The sequence below is a fragment of the Rhineura floridana genome, chromosome 6 (assembly GCF_030035675.1).
Source record: "Rhineura floridana isolate rRhiFlo1 chromosome 6, rRhiFlo1.hap2, whole genome shotgun sequence".
Classification (NCBI taxonomy): Eukaryota; Metazoa; Chordata; class Lepidosauria; order Squamata; family Rhineuridae; genus Rhineura; species Rhineura floridana.
Genome location: NC_084485.1, coordinates 4,343,882 through 4,358,757, shown reverse-complemented (window position 1 = coordinate 4,358,757; position 14,876 = coordinate 4,343,882). Strand labels below are relative to the sequence as shown.

Below are 14,876 nucleotides of genomic sequence, written 5' to 3'. Positions count from 1 at the left end.
TGTGTATAAAGCTGGCAGCCACATGTGAGAATTACTGCATGCACGGACTACACGTGAGAATTATCACCTGCAGCCCCTCCTTGCGCTTGGATCAAGCAGAATGAAAGTGGTGCTTCATTTTTCCTTACATGGGGTTAAGGGAACAGGGATCGGGTTGTGCTTCTCCTATCGCCTCCAAACGCCAAAAGCCTTCTGGCAGAGCTTCTTTCTGCTTCCTGGGGCTCAGTTCTGGTTCTGGCCTGCTGCTAGCCTTCTTCACTTCTCACTCAGGAAGGAGTCCTCCCTGGCCTCACACCACTCCTACGCTTCTCTCTGTGGTAACTGCCACAGAAAATTACTCTTCAGAGGCACCTTGCCTCACTCACTCCTTGAAGTCTTTCCCCAGCAGGCCTGTAATTCTTTCTGTGACAAGAACAGGCTGCCTGCTCTGTCACAGAATCCCTCCTTACAGCCTTTCCTGTTCCTTCTCTCATTACAAGAAACTCTGTAACCGAGGGTACCTTGGCCCGGGCCAATCATAAGCCTGCCTCACAAATTTTATTTCTATTGCTGCCCAGAGGTAAAGAATGATTTTACGTTACCATGATTGGCTTAGACTCCCTGACAGTTGGGCTGCAGGCCTAGATAATAAGCAGGCCCCTCCCTTCCAGCCTCCTAAGGATACATTTTACAGCCTCAAATTAGCATCTATTCTGTTTCATACACAACTATGTAAAATATTTACTTCATCGTGGCTGGGGAGGGGTCCCATTATGTCACATTACATGTTGAGATTCAGAGTCATCTAAGGATGTGCTAAAATTCCGCCCAATTTGGACTGGTACCAAATATTCTATTAATTCACTTATTCTTTTATCATTGTGGATCAGATTTTTATGTAGTAATTTTTTATGGCTGTTTACGAAAAAAATTTTTTTTAAAAAAAAATCCACCTCTAAAATATCAGCAATGATAATTTTAGCACCATTTCCTTTCAAAACATCAATATTTTTTTCGAGGGGAAAAATGGATCAGTAAAAGCAGCGGCCAGTGGACAAAGAAGGAACTCGAATCGACACTGGCCTGTTTTGTCACATGAATGCTTTTGAACCAGCACCAGCCAACAGATCCTATCCCTAGTGTCATCTTACACTCTAATATACCATTTCCTCTTTTTATGAAAACTTTAAACGAAATACCAAGAATTCTGGTGAGCAATGTGGCAAAATCAGGGCAAAAACACATGCTAAAATGCCTGGGAGAAGAGGAAAGTCTTCACCTGGCGCTGAAAAGATAACAGTGTTGGCGCCAGGCACACCTCGTCAAGGAAATCATTTCGTAATTGGGGGGCCACCACTGAGAAGACCCTCTCCCTTGTTGCCATCCTCTGAGACACCCGGAGGAGGGAACCTTGGGGGGGGGGGGAATTACAGACACTTGCTTTTTGCCATCCTAGCTCACTGCAGACAGTATATTAAAAAAAACATGTCCACTGAGCTCAGCTCAGCATCCCGGGGCAACTCGCCAGCTCTAAGGCCAGCTCTGCTTCTAGCGTTAGCATATATATACACACTTGCATGGCATGTCCTTCTCCAAGTGCCTTTGGCTTGTGTGTTTTCTCCTACGATGCTTTAGCCTCTGAAATGCTATCGTGCACCCCTGCACTTTCAATGCCTAGTTCTACCCCTCCGCTGTTTGAATGATCCTCCACGAGGATGATTTATCCCAAACACTCCTCAGCTCCTGTCGACTTTCCTCCAGCAATCATTTTAAAAACAGTTCCTTGCACAACCCAAGACTGAGGCCAGCTGGCCATGGGATTCTCCTCTATGTGTCCAAAACTACTCAAGGGCTCAGTTAAAGACAAGCCATCAAGTGCATTAAAGACTGCATGCTTTCCTCCCTTCAGGGTCAGCTGGACCATGACAGCAATCTAAGCAGTTGCTTAAGGCAGTATTGTGCTTAAGGTAGCAACAATGTGCTATCCCAAAAGTGCTACTCAGGATTGCAGCGTCTCAGAGGATGCCAGAGCACAACTCTCAGATCATTTGGAAAGGCAAAATGTCTATGACTAGCCCTTTTATCTGTTCCATCACAGCCACAGCAATGTGCCTAGGAACTGGAGTGGGTGAAAAGGAGGCCGTTGGTACAATCGCCAGGTAGGACTCGGACAGATCCCTAACTGAAAAGCCAGAGAGCTGCTGCCAGTCAGCACAGACGATACTGAGCCAGATGGACCAATAGCATGGCTGAGTATAAGGCAGGAAGGAGGAACTAGAGTGAGTGCTTAGAGAACAGAGGAGACAAGAGGAAGGCTTTGCACGCATGTTGCTCAAGGATTGCTACATGACTTTCCTTTCGCATGGACCTGTCAACCTCCACAATGTGACAGGGGAGGCAGTTGAGCATCACACAGACCATCGTGGTGGACTGTACGGTTCGGCATTGTGGCTCACAAACTGTGTAGGCCTATCCTAAGCTGAGAGCTCCCTGCTGCTTCTGTTACTTGTCTATCTCCTTTGTTTATCAATTTATCCACTGCCAAATAGCAATTTTCCAGATGACATACGAAACAAAAAGATGAAGTGTGCTTGAAAGTTTCCCAATGTGTGGGGCACATTAAGACCCTGCCCGTCTTTTGTCAAAGGTGCAGACTCTGCAGAAGTCTCAGTGTGTGTGGGGAGGGAGAAAGCCACAAGGCCCTGCTGCCATGGGCCCTGCCAGGGAGCGTGCTAGACAATAGCCCTTTCTTGCTTTAAACATAGGGAGGTTTTTCTTGCTACCCCACCTCTGTCTCAGAGCAGCACAAGATCTCGGTGCTCTCCGGGACCAGGCAATTTCTCTCAGGCTCCTCCAGCTGCCTCTGTGCAGAGGCCTCTGGGGACAATGAAGGATTCAAACTCTCCAGGAAACCAGAACAAGAGTCAATCCAAATGCCATGGAGATGAACTTTGACCCAAACTCCTCGACTTCCTCCCCCTTATTTACTCGCAAAAGCTAACAAGTTCTGCTGGGTTAACGCCACACCTCCCCTTCCCAGCTGGCCTCCTCCCATGCATCCCACACAGCTCACCTTTGACCCTTCTTAATTACCTGCACTCCCCTCCCCAGTGAGATTAACCCCCCTCCACTAACTCACTTCCCTCCTGCAAACCCTTCAAGCCACAACCAGCAGCAAGCCTTGCATGGCAGGAGCCTTCCAGGAATTGGTCCCCCGTCTCAGCACCTACACAGGTTAGAGGAATGGCCCACAGCAGAATTAGCCATGCTCAGGACCCACAGGTGTTGTTCTGTCCTGACTGCTGCCAGGATGGCTGGGAAGTCACAAGTATGGCCGAGGCACAAGCACCCACCAGATTCCACCTGTGGAAAACTGCCACTCATCCCTTCCACTTGTACTTACTTACTTACTTACTTACTTACTTATTTAATTTGTACTTACAACAAGGTGAAGATGGAGGGGAGAGAACTCAGCATGGATTCTTCCACGACATTTTTTACTCAGACAAGCAACTGCCAATAGGGCAGAGGAGCAGGATTTTTTGTTTTAAGACCAAGTTCCTAGCCCTCGTGGCAACAAAAGAAACATTACTGTGAAAAATGTTCCATTTGCTCAGAAAGTGAATTTTTAAAAGTCACATTTTTAAATCTCAAGGCCTGTTAACTAGACCTCAAGATGTGTCCCCTTTCTCATTTGCTTGGATAACCCCTACAAGATCCTGAAACCTATCAAATTTAGACAGCTACCTATCAGGTCCTTATTCTATCTGGAATATTTGTGCATAGAATCATAGAATAGTAGAGTCAGAAGGGGCCTATAAGGCCATCAAGTCCAACCCCCTGCGCAATGCAGGAATCCAAATCAAAGCATTCCCGACAGATGGCTGTCCAGCTGCCTCTTGAAGGCCTCCAGTGTCAGAGAGCCCACTACCTCTCTAGGTAATTGGTTCCATTGTTGTATGGCTCTAACAGTTAGGAAGTTTTTTCTGATGTTCAGTCAAAATCTGGCTTCCTGTAACTTGAGCCTATTATTCCGTGTCCTGCACTCTGGGATGATCGAGAAGAGATCCCAGCCCTCCTATGTGTGACAACCTTTCATGTACTTGAAGAGTGCTATCATATCTCCCCTCAGTCTTCTCCAGGCTAAACATGCCCAGTTCTTTCAGTCTCTCCTCATAGGACTTTGTTTCCAGTCCCCTGACCATCCTTGTTGCCCTCCTCTGAACCTGTTCCAGTTTCTCTGCATCCTTCTTGAAGTGCACAGACCAGAACTGGACGCAGTATTCAAGATGAGGCCTAACCAGTGCTGAATAGAGGGGAAGTAATACTTCATACGATTTGGAAGGTATACTTCTGTTAATGCAGCCTAATATAGCATTTGCCCTTTTTGCAGCCACATCACACTGTTGGCTCATATTCAGCTTGTGATCAATGACAATTCCAAGATCCTTCTCGCATGTCGTATTGCTGAGCCATGTATCTCCCATCTTATAACTGTGCATTTAGTTTATTTTTCCTAAGTGTAGAACTTTGCATTTATCCCTGTTGAATTCCATTCTGTTTTCAGCCCAATGCTCCAGCCTATCAAGGTCCCTTTGAATTTTGTTTCTATCTTCCACGGTATTAGCTATGCCTCCCAATTTTGTATCATCTGCAAATTTGATAAGCATGCTGTGTACCTCCTCATCCAAGTCGTTAATTAAAATGTTGAGGAGCACTGGGCCCAGGACAAAGCCCTGTGGTGCCCCACTTGTTATTTCTGTCCAGTTTGAGAAGGAACCATTGATAAGCACTCTTTGAGTATGATTCTGGAGCCAGCTGTGGATCCACCTGATAGTTGTTCCATCCAGCCCACATTTAGCTAGCTTCCTAATCAGAATATCATGGGGCACTTTGTCAAAAGCTTTGCTGAAGTCAAGATATATTATGTCCACAGAATTCCCACAGTCTACAAGGGAGGTTACCCTATCAAAAAATGAGGTGAGATTAGTTTGGCAGGATTTGTTCTTCATAAATCCATGTTGGCTTTTAGTAATCACTGCATTGTTTTCAAGGTGCTTACAGATTTCAAGGTGCGTGCACATTGAGACTAGATGATATGACTGTGTGATTCTCCTGGCATCTTTCTGAGGTGGGCAATTTTTTAGTGGGAAAATGGTATAGGAGAAAGATTAAACCCCCTTCCTGTGAGCTGTACCCTAATCCAAATAAGGAAGCCCCAATCCAAATAAGGTGCCCCCACAGCTTCCATTCCCCCCCCCAAAAGAAGTGTGGTGAATATATTGCCCAGCTTGTCCCTCTGTGTCGAAAGTCGTCTCGCTAGCTCTTTCCACACGTTCATCATCTATAAGGAAGTGCCTTTTCCCAAGTCAGACCATTAGTCCACCAAGCCTTCCATTGCCTATGCTGACTGGAAGGAGCTCTTCAAGATAGCAGATCTTTCCCAGCCCTGCTACATGAGGTCCTGCATCTAAAAAAGCCAGGGGCTGAACCAGGGGGATTCCGCACATAAGTCATGTGCTCCACCCCTGGGCTATGGTGCCACTTGGACGTGCAATCACTTTGTTTTACTTTCTCTCAAGAAGCATTGGTTTCACACGCAAGAAATAAGAATCCTGCTACTGTCTACATCAGGGATGGCCAGTCTTATGTGGTCTTGTGGGCTAGTTCTATTCTCCATAAAAATTTAGGGGCAAGAAAAATCTGACTCCCCCCCCCTACAGCCAAAATAGCGCGAGAGGGCAATGCAACAAAATCCATACAACACCCACACCCTGGCTCTTTTTTTTATTTTCCTAACAAATGAAACTATCTCATATATTTATATTTTCCAACTGTGTACTGCCTTCAAGTCGATTCCGACTTATGGTGACCCTACGAATAGGGTTTTCATGGTAAATGGTATTCAGAGGTAGTTTACCATTGCCTCCTTCTGAGGCTGAGAGGCAGTGACTGGCCCAAGGTCACCCAGTGAGCTCCATGGCTGTGTGGGGATTCAAACCCTGGTCTCCCAGGTCGTAGTCCAACACCTTAACCACTACGCCACACTGGCTCTAAACATATCCCGATACTGAGCTATAGTGAGCCATGAGCTTCAAGGTCACACCCAGCTGTCATTCCCTAGTTTACACAATGACTTGTCTTTAGCCTCTCTACATAAAGGGAAGAATGAAGTAACAACTGAGTTGGTGGAGTGGACTGCACCATTTCAGTGTACAGACAGGAAACACTGTTTTTAATGTTCCCCTGCATTTAATGCTCCCTCTGTTGTGTGCTAGTTTTTTACACATAAGGCAACCCCTCATTTGCAGCCTAAAGTAGCACAGTCCGCTCTGACCACAGCATCATTCTACTGCATATGTAGACCAAATTTTAATTCAGCAGAAGAAAGACTGGGAAGTCCATACTGTATATAGCTGGGGTGCCTGCCTCTCTTAGTGAATTTTAATCTCCAGTTCACCCCCTTCATGTAAATAAAACCATTTTTTAAAAAAGAATTTAATGCTGGTTATAAAATAATGCCTCCTCTTCAGATGCACACCTTAACGTGGTGAGGGGGGTTGAGAGTGCTGAAGAAGCTGAGAGCAAAGCCGTCAGGAGTCTAGACCAAGAGGCTAGCAGGGGCACCCAAGGCGGAATGGTCAAAGCTGAGACACCAGACTAAGATGCATCCAAACGCAGAGGAAGGCAATGGTAAACCACCTCTGAATATCTCTTACCACGAAAACCGTATGAACAGAGTGTCCAAAATGCAACACGAGATAGTGCTGGAAGATGAGACCCCCAGGTCAGAAGGCACTCACCGAGCTACTGGGGAAGAACAAAGGACAAGTACGAGTAGCGCTGTGACTAATGACGCAGCTGGGTCAAAGCCGAAAGGAAGCCCAGAGGCTGATGCGCACAGATGTGAGAGTCCGGAGTTGTCCCACGCACACAATAGGAACATGGAATGTGAGAAGCATGAACCAGGGAAAGTTAGAAATTGTCAAGCAAGAAATGGAACGCTCAACAGTACAATACTTGGTGTGAGCAAACTAAAATGGATGGGAATGGGACATTTCCAATCAGGCAACTATAAAATATTTTATGCAGGAAATGAGAAATTAAGAAGAAATGGGATTGCTTTAATAGTGAGAAGTGATGTAGCAAGAGCAATTAGGAGCTACAACGCAAGGTCTGAGCGAGTGATATCAATGAGATTAAATGGGAAACCTATCAACATAACCATCATCCAAGTCTATGCTCCGACGGCAAATGCAGAAGAAGAGGAATTGGAGAGATTTTACGCAGAAGTGCAGGAAGAAATTGATCACACACCAAAACAAGATGTGCTGATAATCATGGGGGACTGGAATGCAAAAGTAGATAACAGAGAAGAATTAGGAATTGTTGGGAAATGGGGCCTAGGAGACAGAAACGAAGCAGGAGAAAGACTTATTGAATTCTGTGAAGCCAATAATTTGTTTCTTGCAAACACATTTTTTGAACAACCGAAAAGACGACTGTACACATGGACATCACCAAATGGCCAATATAGGAATCAAATTGCTTATATAATTAGTAGCAGAAGATGGAGAAGTTCCATACTTTCTGCAAAAACAAGACCAGGAACAGACTGCTGTACAGATCATGAACTGATCGTATCAAAAATCACAGTAAAGCTAAAGAAGACCAACTAAGCAATCATAATGCCAAAATACAATTTAAATGACATCCCAGAAGCATATAAAGATCAAATAAGGAACAGATTTGAGGCTTTAAACTTAGTTGACAGAGAACCAGAAGAACTATGGAATGAAGTCAGAGAGGTTATCAGAGAAGAATGCAAAAAGACAATACCTCTAGCTAAAAAGAGAGGAAGACCTAATGGATGTCTGAAGAGACTCTTCAAATGGTTAAAGAGAGAAGGAAAGCAAAAGGAAAAGGAAATAGAAACACAGTCAGAACCCTAAATGCAACAATACGGCGACTAGTACGTAGGGACAAAGAGAACTATTACAATAGTTACTGTATAGAAATAGAAGAGGACAACAAAAAGGGTAGAGCAAGAACCCTGTTCCAAACGATTAGAGAAATGAAAGGGAAATTTAAACCAAGAGTAGGGATGTTGAATAATCAACAGGGGAACACACTGACTGACCGAGATGAAATAAAAGGAAGATGGAAGCAATACACTGTATAAAAGAGATGCCAGGATGGCAGATTCATTCACGGAGGAACCATATGATGAAGAACCAGAAATTTTAGAATGTGAGGTGAAAGCTGCTCTTAAAATACTTGGAAGAAACAAATCACCAGGAATAGATGGCATACCAATAGAGTTGCTACAAGCTACTGAGACTGAATCAGTCCAAATTTTGACTAAAATCTGTCAAGAAATATGGAAAACTAAACAATGGCCCACAGACTGGAAGTGTTCCATATACATCCTACTTCCAAAGAAAGGGGATCCCAGGGAATGCAGTAATTATTGAACTGTTGCCTTAATATCCCATGCAAATAAAGTAATGCTCAAGATTCTACAACAAAGGTTCTTGCCATATATGGAGCGAGAAATGCCAGACGTCCAAGCTGGATTTAGAAAGGGAAGAGGTACCAGAGATCATATTGCAAACATACGTTGGATAATGGAACGGACCAAGGAATTTCAAAAGAAAATCACCCTGTGCTTTATAGATTACAGCAAAGCCTTTGACTGTGTAGATCATGAAAAGCTAGGGAATGCTTTAAAAGAAATGGGGGTGCCACAGCATCTGATTGTCCTCATGCGCAACCTATACTCTGGACAAGAGTCTACTGTAAGGACAGAATATGGAGAAACCTATTGGTTCCCTATCGGAAAGAGTGTAAGACAGGGGTGTATTTTATCACCCTGTTTATTTAATCTGTACACAGAACATATCATACGGAAAGCAGGATTGGACCAAGATGAAGGAGGTGTGAAAATTGGAGGGAGAAATATCAATAATTTAAGATATGCAGAAGATACCATACTACTAGCAGAAACCAGTAATGATTTTAAACGAATGCTGATGAAAGTTAACGAAGAAAGCACAAAAGCAGGACTACAGCTGAACGTCAAAAAGACTAAAATAATGACAACAGAAGATTTATGTAACTTTAAAGTTGATAACGAGACATTGAACTTGTCAAGGATTATCAATATCTTGGCACAATCATTAACCACAATGGAGACAATAGTCAAGAAATCAGAAGAAGGCTAGGACTGGGGAGGGCAGCTGTGAGAGAACTAGAAAAGGTCCTCAAATGTAAAGAGGTATCACTGAACACTAAAGTCAGGATCATTCAGACCATGGTATTTCCGATCTCTATGTATGGATGTGAAAGTTGGACTGTCAAAAAAGTTAGTAAGAGAAAAATCAACTCGTTTGAAATGTGGTGTTGGAGAAGAGCTTTCCGTATACCATGGACTGCAAAAAAGACCAATAATTGGGTGTTAGAACAAAGTAAACCAGAACTGTCACTAGAAGCTAAAATGATGAAACTGAGGTTATCATACTTTGGACACATAATGAGAAGACAGGATTCATTAGAAAAGATAATAATGCTTGGAAAAACAGAAGGAAGTAGAAAAAGAGGAAGGCCAAACAAGAGATGTATTGATTCCATAAAGGAAGCCACAGACCTGAACTTACAAGATTTGAACAGGGTGGTTCATGACAGATGCTCTTGGAGGTCACTGATTCATAGGGTCGCCATAAGTCATAGTCGACTTGGAGGCACATAACAACAACATAAAATAATGATGGAGTGGCTGTTACTGCACGACAAGAATTACTGAACTGCCACTGAAGATTGACTGAGGCTATTATGTCGTTGTTGCAAGAATGGCCTCCATCACTGCCCTAGAGTCAGTGACAATGAGCGCACATGGCCAAAGAGCACTAATTACATCAAGAGCTGCGTAATTTGCACTTATTACAGAAAGATCTAAAGGGCTGAAGAGCACAGAACCCACGACCAAACTGACTGCCGAAAAACCCCACAAGTTCTGCCCTGTCTGTGGGGTACTTGACCAAAACTGCGTGCTTAAGTAAGTTTGGAAGGGAATTTCCCTCACTACACCCCATCCCATCCCATCCCCAGAAAAGGGCCCTGGTGTCCACTCACCATCCTCCTGGCTGTGGATATTCTGTGGGCTGCGCATCCCTTCCTCCTGGCTGGGGCTCAAACGGGAGTTAAGATGCTGGTCAGCTGACATCCATGTGGAGTCATTCATATCAAAGTCCTCACTGCTCACTGATGTCTCATCCTAGACAAAAGCAAGAAAGAGTTAAAAAGTTTAAAAAATGGGGGACTGAGCCACCAATCCTCCTCTCCCCACAAATCCTGGCTCCAGACTTCCCCAACACAGCGCATTTCCCACTGAGGCTTCCTGTTTGAGGACTGCAGAGACCATAATTAAGGACAATTAGACAAGGCCTGCTACCAGGGACAGATGGCTTTTGCCCTCCCTGGCATTCACTCCATACCTCCCTCCCCATGGCAGAGGCCTGTCGGCAGCAGCCTGCCTATACGAGCTATCCTAATGGGGCACTGCTTGTGCATATTACCTAATTAAACAGGCCAGGCTGAGATCAGTTGCTAGAAGCAGGTAGCAGACAATGTAAGACTCGTAGGAACTTGAGTGTGGAAATATAAGCTGCTATGGTTGGAGGCCACTATATGTACCAGAACCAGGAGATTTTGTTAATATCCCGAATGTTAACTATTGTCTCTGCAGCATTTCCCCCCAGGGTACACAGCACTCATGTCTAAGTCTTATCTTATTTATCCTCCCAACAGTCCCAGAAGATAGATTAAGAAAGTGCGACCTGCACAAGGTCATCCGGGGAGCTTCTCGGAGAAGTGAGGATTTGACCCCGGGATCTCCCACAGATGAATACAACCTCTTGCCACCAACACTAAGCACCTCTCCTGCATTTATTTAGAGCCACCAGGTTGCCTGGCGCTATAGAGAATGTGGATGTGATGCAGTCTCTGCCCAGAAGGCTTAAAAATATACAAGAGAGGGCCATGGCTATTTGGGGCATGACAGCAGCAAATGAATTTGAAAAATGAAATAGAATAAATATGGTACGGATGGGCGAGGGGACCAATAGGCAAAGACGATGTAAGTTAAGAGAGGCATTGAGGAAGGGTACAACCAAGGAATCAGCAGTGGTGCCATTCTATAGTTAGGCATGGGGGGGGCAGAGGCACGTTTTGGGAAAAGATTACCAGTGCATTTTAAGAGTGGTGTTTTTTGTTTTTGTAAAATGTACCCCATAGCAATTGCAGCAAAAACAATTGGAGTGTCTTGCGGCACCTTAAGGACTAGCAAATCCCTTATGGCATAAGCTTTCATGGAGTCAAGCCCACTTTGTCAGACATAAACCCATTTATGTGAACCCATAAAAGCTCATGCCGTAATAAATTTGCTAGTCTTTAAGGTACCACAACACTCTGAATGATTTTGCTGCAAAAGTCTAACATGTTTACCTTCCTGAAAATAACTACAGCAGTGCTTAAAAACACTGTGTTCTGCTCCCCTCACCCCGTTTTTCCTAATTACCAAAGGGAATGGGTGCCTTTGGTACGCATGCCTAATTCTGAAAAATCTTTATTTGCATACATTTATTTACATACATTATATACATTTTGCAATTAATTACATATGGGCATTGATTTATGTGTATGGGCCACGATTTACAAGTTGCCCTTTATCTTCACATTGATATTGTCTTGATTATATCATATATTTTGTATTTCATTGTGTATGGGCACTGATTTTTTTAATATTTTCCTGGCCATCTTTATTATTATATGAAAATATAGGGATTTTACATTGACTGTTTACATACATATTAAATTTTTGATATCATTTTATAATTATGTATTTTATGTTTGTATCTCAGCCTAACCTACCTCACAGGGTTGTTGTGAGGATAAAATGGAGAGGTAAGAGAACCATGTATAGCACCTTGAGCTCCTTGGAGGAAAACTGGGATATAAATGTAGTAATAAATAACTAAGTTAAAGCTGTGTGCTCAAGCATGGCCAATGGCCGTGGATTATCGAAGTTGTAGTCTAACAACATATTGAGGGCCAGAGGTTCCCCAGACTTGGCCCAGAGGTTTATCTAGGCACCCCAGCAGAGACAGAATATTAATAGGAAACCCAGAGAGGAGTAGCTAAGTAAAATTAGAGAAGGCATATAAAATGCCCCCATTAAAATGCTATTAAAATCCTATTTAACAAATTATTTTTACTGATGGCTATACTAATATTTAATGCTATTTCCACCTGCTCCAAGCACTTCACATACGTTATCAGAATGACCTTAAAACAACTCTATAAGATAGGCTGGTAATATTGCCCCAATGTTACAAGGGAGGGAGCGAGGCAAAAACTCCTTGCCGAAGGCAACCTAGTGAGTTAATGGTAGAGAAAAGATTGCAGCTCATGCTGTCACTTTATTTATTTACTTATTTATTTATTTGTATACCGCCCCATAGCCGAAGCTCTCTGGGAGGTTTACAGTAACTAAAAACATTAAAAACAAATATACAAATTTAAAACACATCTTTTAAAAACAATTTAAAAAATGTAAAACGATTTAAAAACGCATGCTAAAACGCCTAAGAGAAGAGGAAAGTCTTCAGGCATTTGATGAAGTTGGTTCTGATCCATGAAAGCTTCTGCAGCAATAAATAAATATTTATATTTTATTTGTTATATTTATCAGTTGATCATGCCATGAACCTCTAGGCAAGCACAATACTAAAGCGCCACAGGAACCTCTTATTTAAACACATGCAACTTCTGTTGCGAAGCTTGCTTCCTCAGAAGCAGTAGGCCTCCAAGTATCAGAGGTTGGTGCTGAATAACGGAAAGTGATCTTCCTCACCATAACGGCAAAAGTGGTCCACACTTTACATTGTGAATTGCTTGCCACAAATCAATGCACCTCGTTCTATACATAGCAGAGAGAGCTATGAGGGTCCCAGGTGCCTACACATGGGGATTTAAGGACACACATCTGTCATTCACACTGTGCTGTTCCCACAAACCCAGAGTGCATTGTGGCAAATGCCACTGCCCCAACCAGCATGGAGTCGCTCAGTAGCAGCCTTCTCCAATCTAATGCCCTGCAGATGTTTTGGACTACAACTCCCATCAGCCGCCGCCACCATCCCTGGCAGTTGCAGTCATAAACACCTGAAGTTCACCAGGTTGAAGAAAGCTGCTCCAAGGCATTTGCTGCCCATTGTTGGCATACAGATTGCTGAAGTGGACAGCGTTCGGTCTGATCCTGCACGGCAATTCCAACATTTTCATGATCAGAGCATCTAATTCTCATGTTTCCATGTCCCCAAATCGTAGCATAGCCACTGGTAGGTGTTTTGGAGCCAACTATTCTAGTTGGCGCTTTAGATTCCTAAAGCCTCTGGACCTGCACAAAAGCCAGAGGAGAGCATCCTATCAAAGAGGTAAGAGAGCCGGCTTGTCTCGCCAAGTACATACAGACACAGTGTGAATCCCACTGGGAGGGTCCCCTGCACAGGCTTCAATAAAATGAAAAACAAGCACACCCTTTCCCGTCTCTTGCTTGTGTCAATGGGCTTTGTGCAGGGGATGTTTCAAGTAAATCTTGCTTCTTAGCCTCTTCTGGTGCCACAACTGGCAGGTGACTGTTTATCAGTTCTCCTGCTAGGCCACCGGCTGAACAAAACTCTGCCTATGGATTCTTGGTTGCTGGAAGGGGAACAAACACACCCTCTCAAAGGTCGCAGGGAGCCTTGCCTGGCAATTCCACAGCGCTTCCTATGGCATTGACTGCATTCCTGTCTCCCACTCCCGCGGTCAAGAGGACATTCTCGTGCACACACCCTCTTTCTCTCCCCCCCCCTCCTAACCTTCGCTGTGCTTTAAGACACAGGCCTTGGATGGCTTCCAGAGCCGGAAAGGTCAGCCACGAGATTTCAAAATCATCAGCGTTGCCATAAAGGCAGTGGTTAAGAGGCTGAATGAACGGAAAAGCAGAGGGACCCCTCCTTAAAAGACCCCTGCGGCAAGGGCCCGATGCAAACCCCTGTTCCAAGGCATTTGCTTTAATGGGTTTTGCATCTCCCTTTTTCCCTCCTGAAATGACAGACAAACCACATACCTAATAACGAGCTCAAGCTACTGGGCGTACAAACAGGGTTTTTTGCTCTGTTTGACCTTGTCTTTGATTTGAATGGCTGCTCAGAGACAGCTCAAAACTAAGAACAAGGCCAACACTGGCCCACCTAGCTTTGCAGGCAGGCTTCAGACCACATGATCCAGTGAAAGTCTTGGGCTGGAGCTGAACCCTGTATCTGTTTATTGGTAAGTTTTAACATCTGGCAGTCAGAGGTGAACAGTATCTGCAGACAAAGGCTGTGCTTTTGACTAACAAATCTATCCTTCACTTTTACATCGAACCTATCTTTGAAAGCAGTTCAAGCTATTGGCTCTCTCAACATCCTGTGGCAATGGAGTTCTATAGGTAAGACGGGGAGAAATCTCACTCAGGGCACTTTTTTTTTTTTTAAAAAAGGTTGATTTTAGAACATATCGAACATTTTTTCAAACCCCTGGGAGGCTGCTGCCTATCTGCTTGTGCCTCTCTTAGAAAACTGACCCCTCCCTCCCCCTGCAAGACCTGCTGTAAGTCATCTATGTATTGAGTGAAGAAATGCCTCCTTCTGCTTGACTTCCACCTGCTGCTTTTCCATTTCAGAAGGCAACCCAAAGGATTGCTGCATTTCACAAAGTAGTGACTTTATAAATGTGTAACATATCCGATTTCATTCATAGTTCATCCTAAATCTGAATGGCTTCAAGCCTTTCTCCGTAAGGAAAATTACAAA

The 14,876-nt window shown here is 43.9% G+C and overlaps 1 protein-coding gene across 2 annotated transcripts in view; it reads right to left on the bottom strand.

The window, feature by feature from the left end:
- Nucleotides 1–14,876, bottom strand: part of NOL4L (nucleolar protein 4 like) — a 181,338-nt gene that overhangs the window by 47,124 nt on the left and 119,338 nt on the right. For both annotated transcript variants that reach the window (XM_061630792.1, XM_061630793.1), the window contains exon 5: nucleotides 10,111–10,252. In XM_061630792.1, coding sequence (XP_061486776.1) covers nucleotides 10,111–10,252 — 142 coding nt within the window. The remainder of the gene's footprint in view (nucleotides 1–10,110; nucleotides 10,253–14,876) is intronic.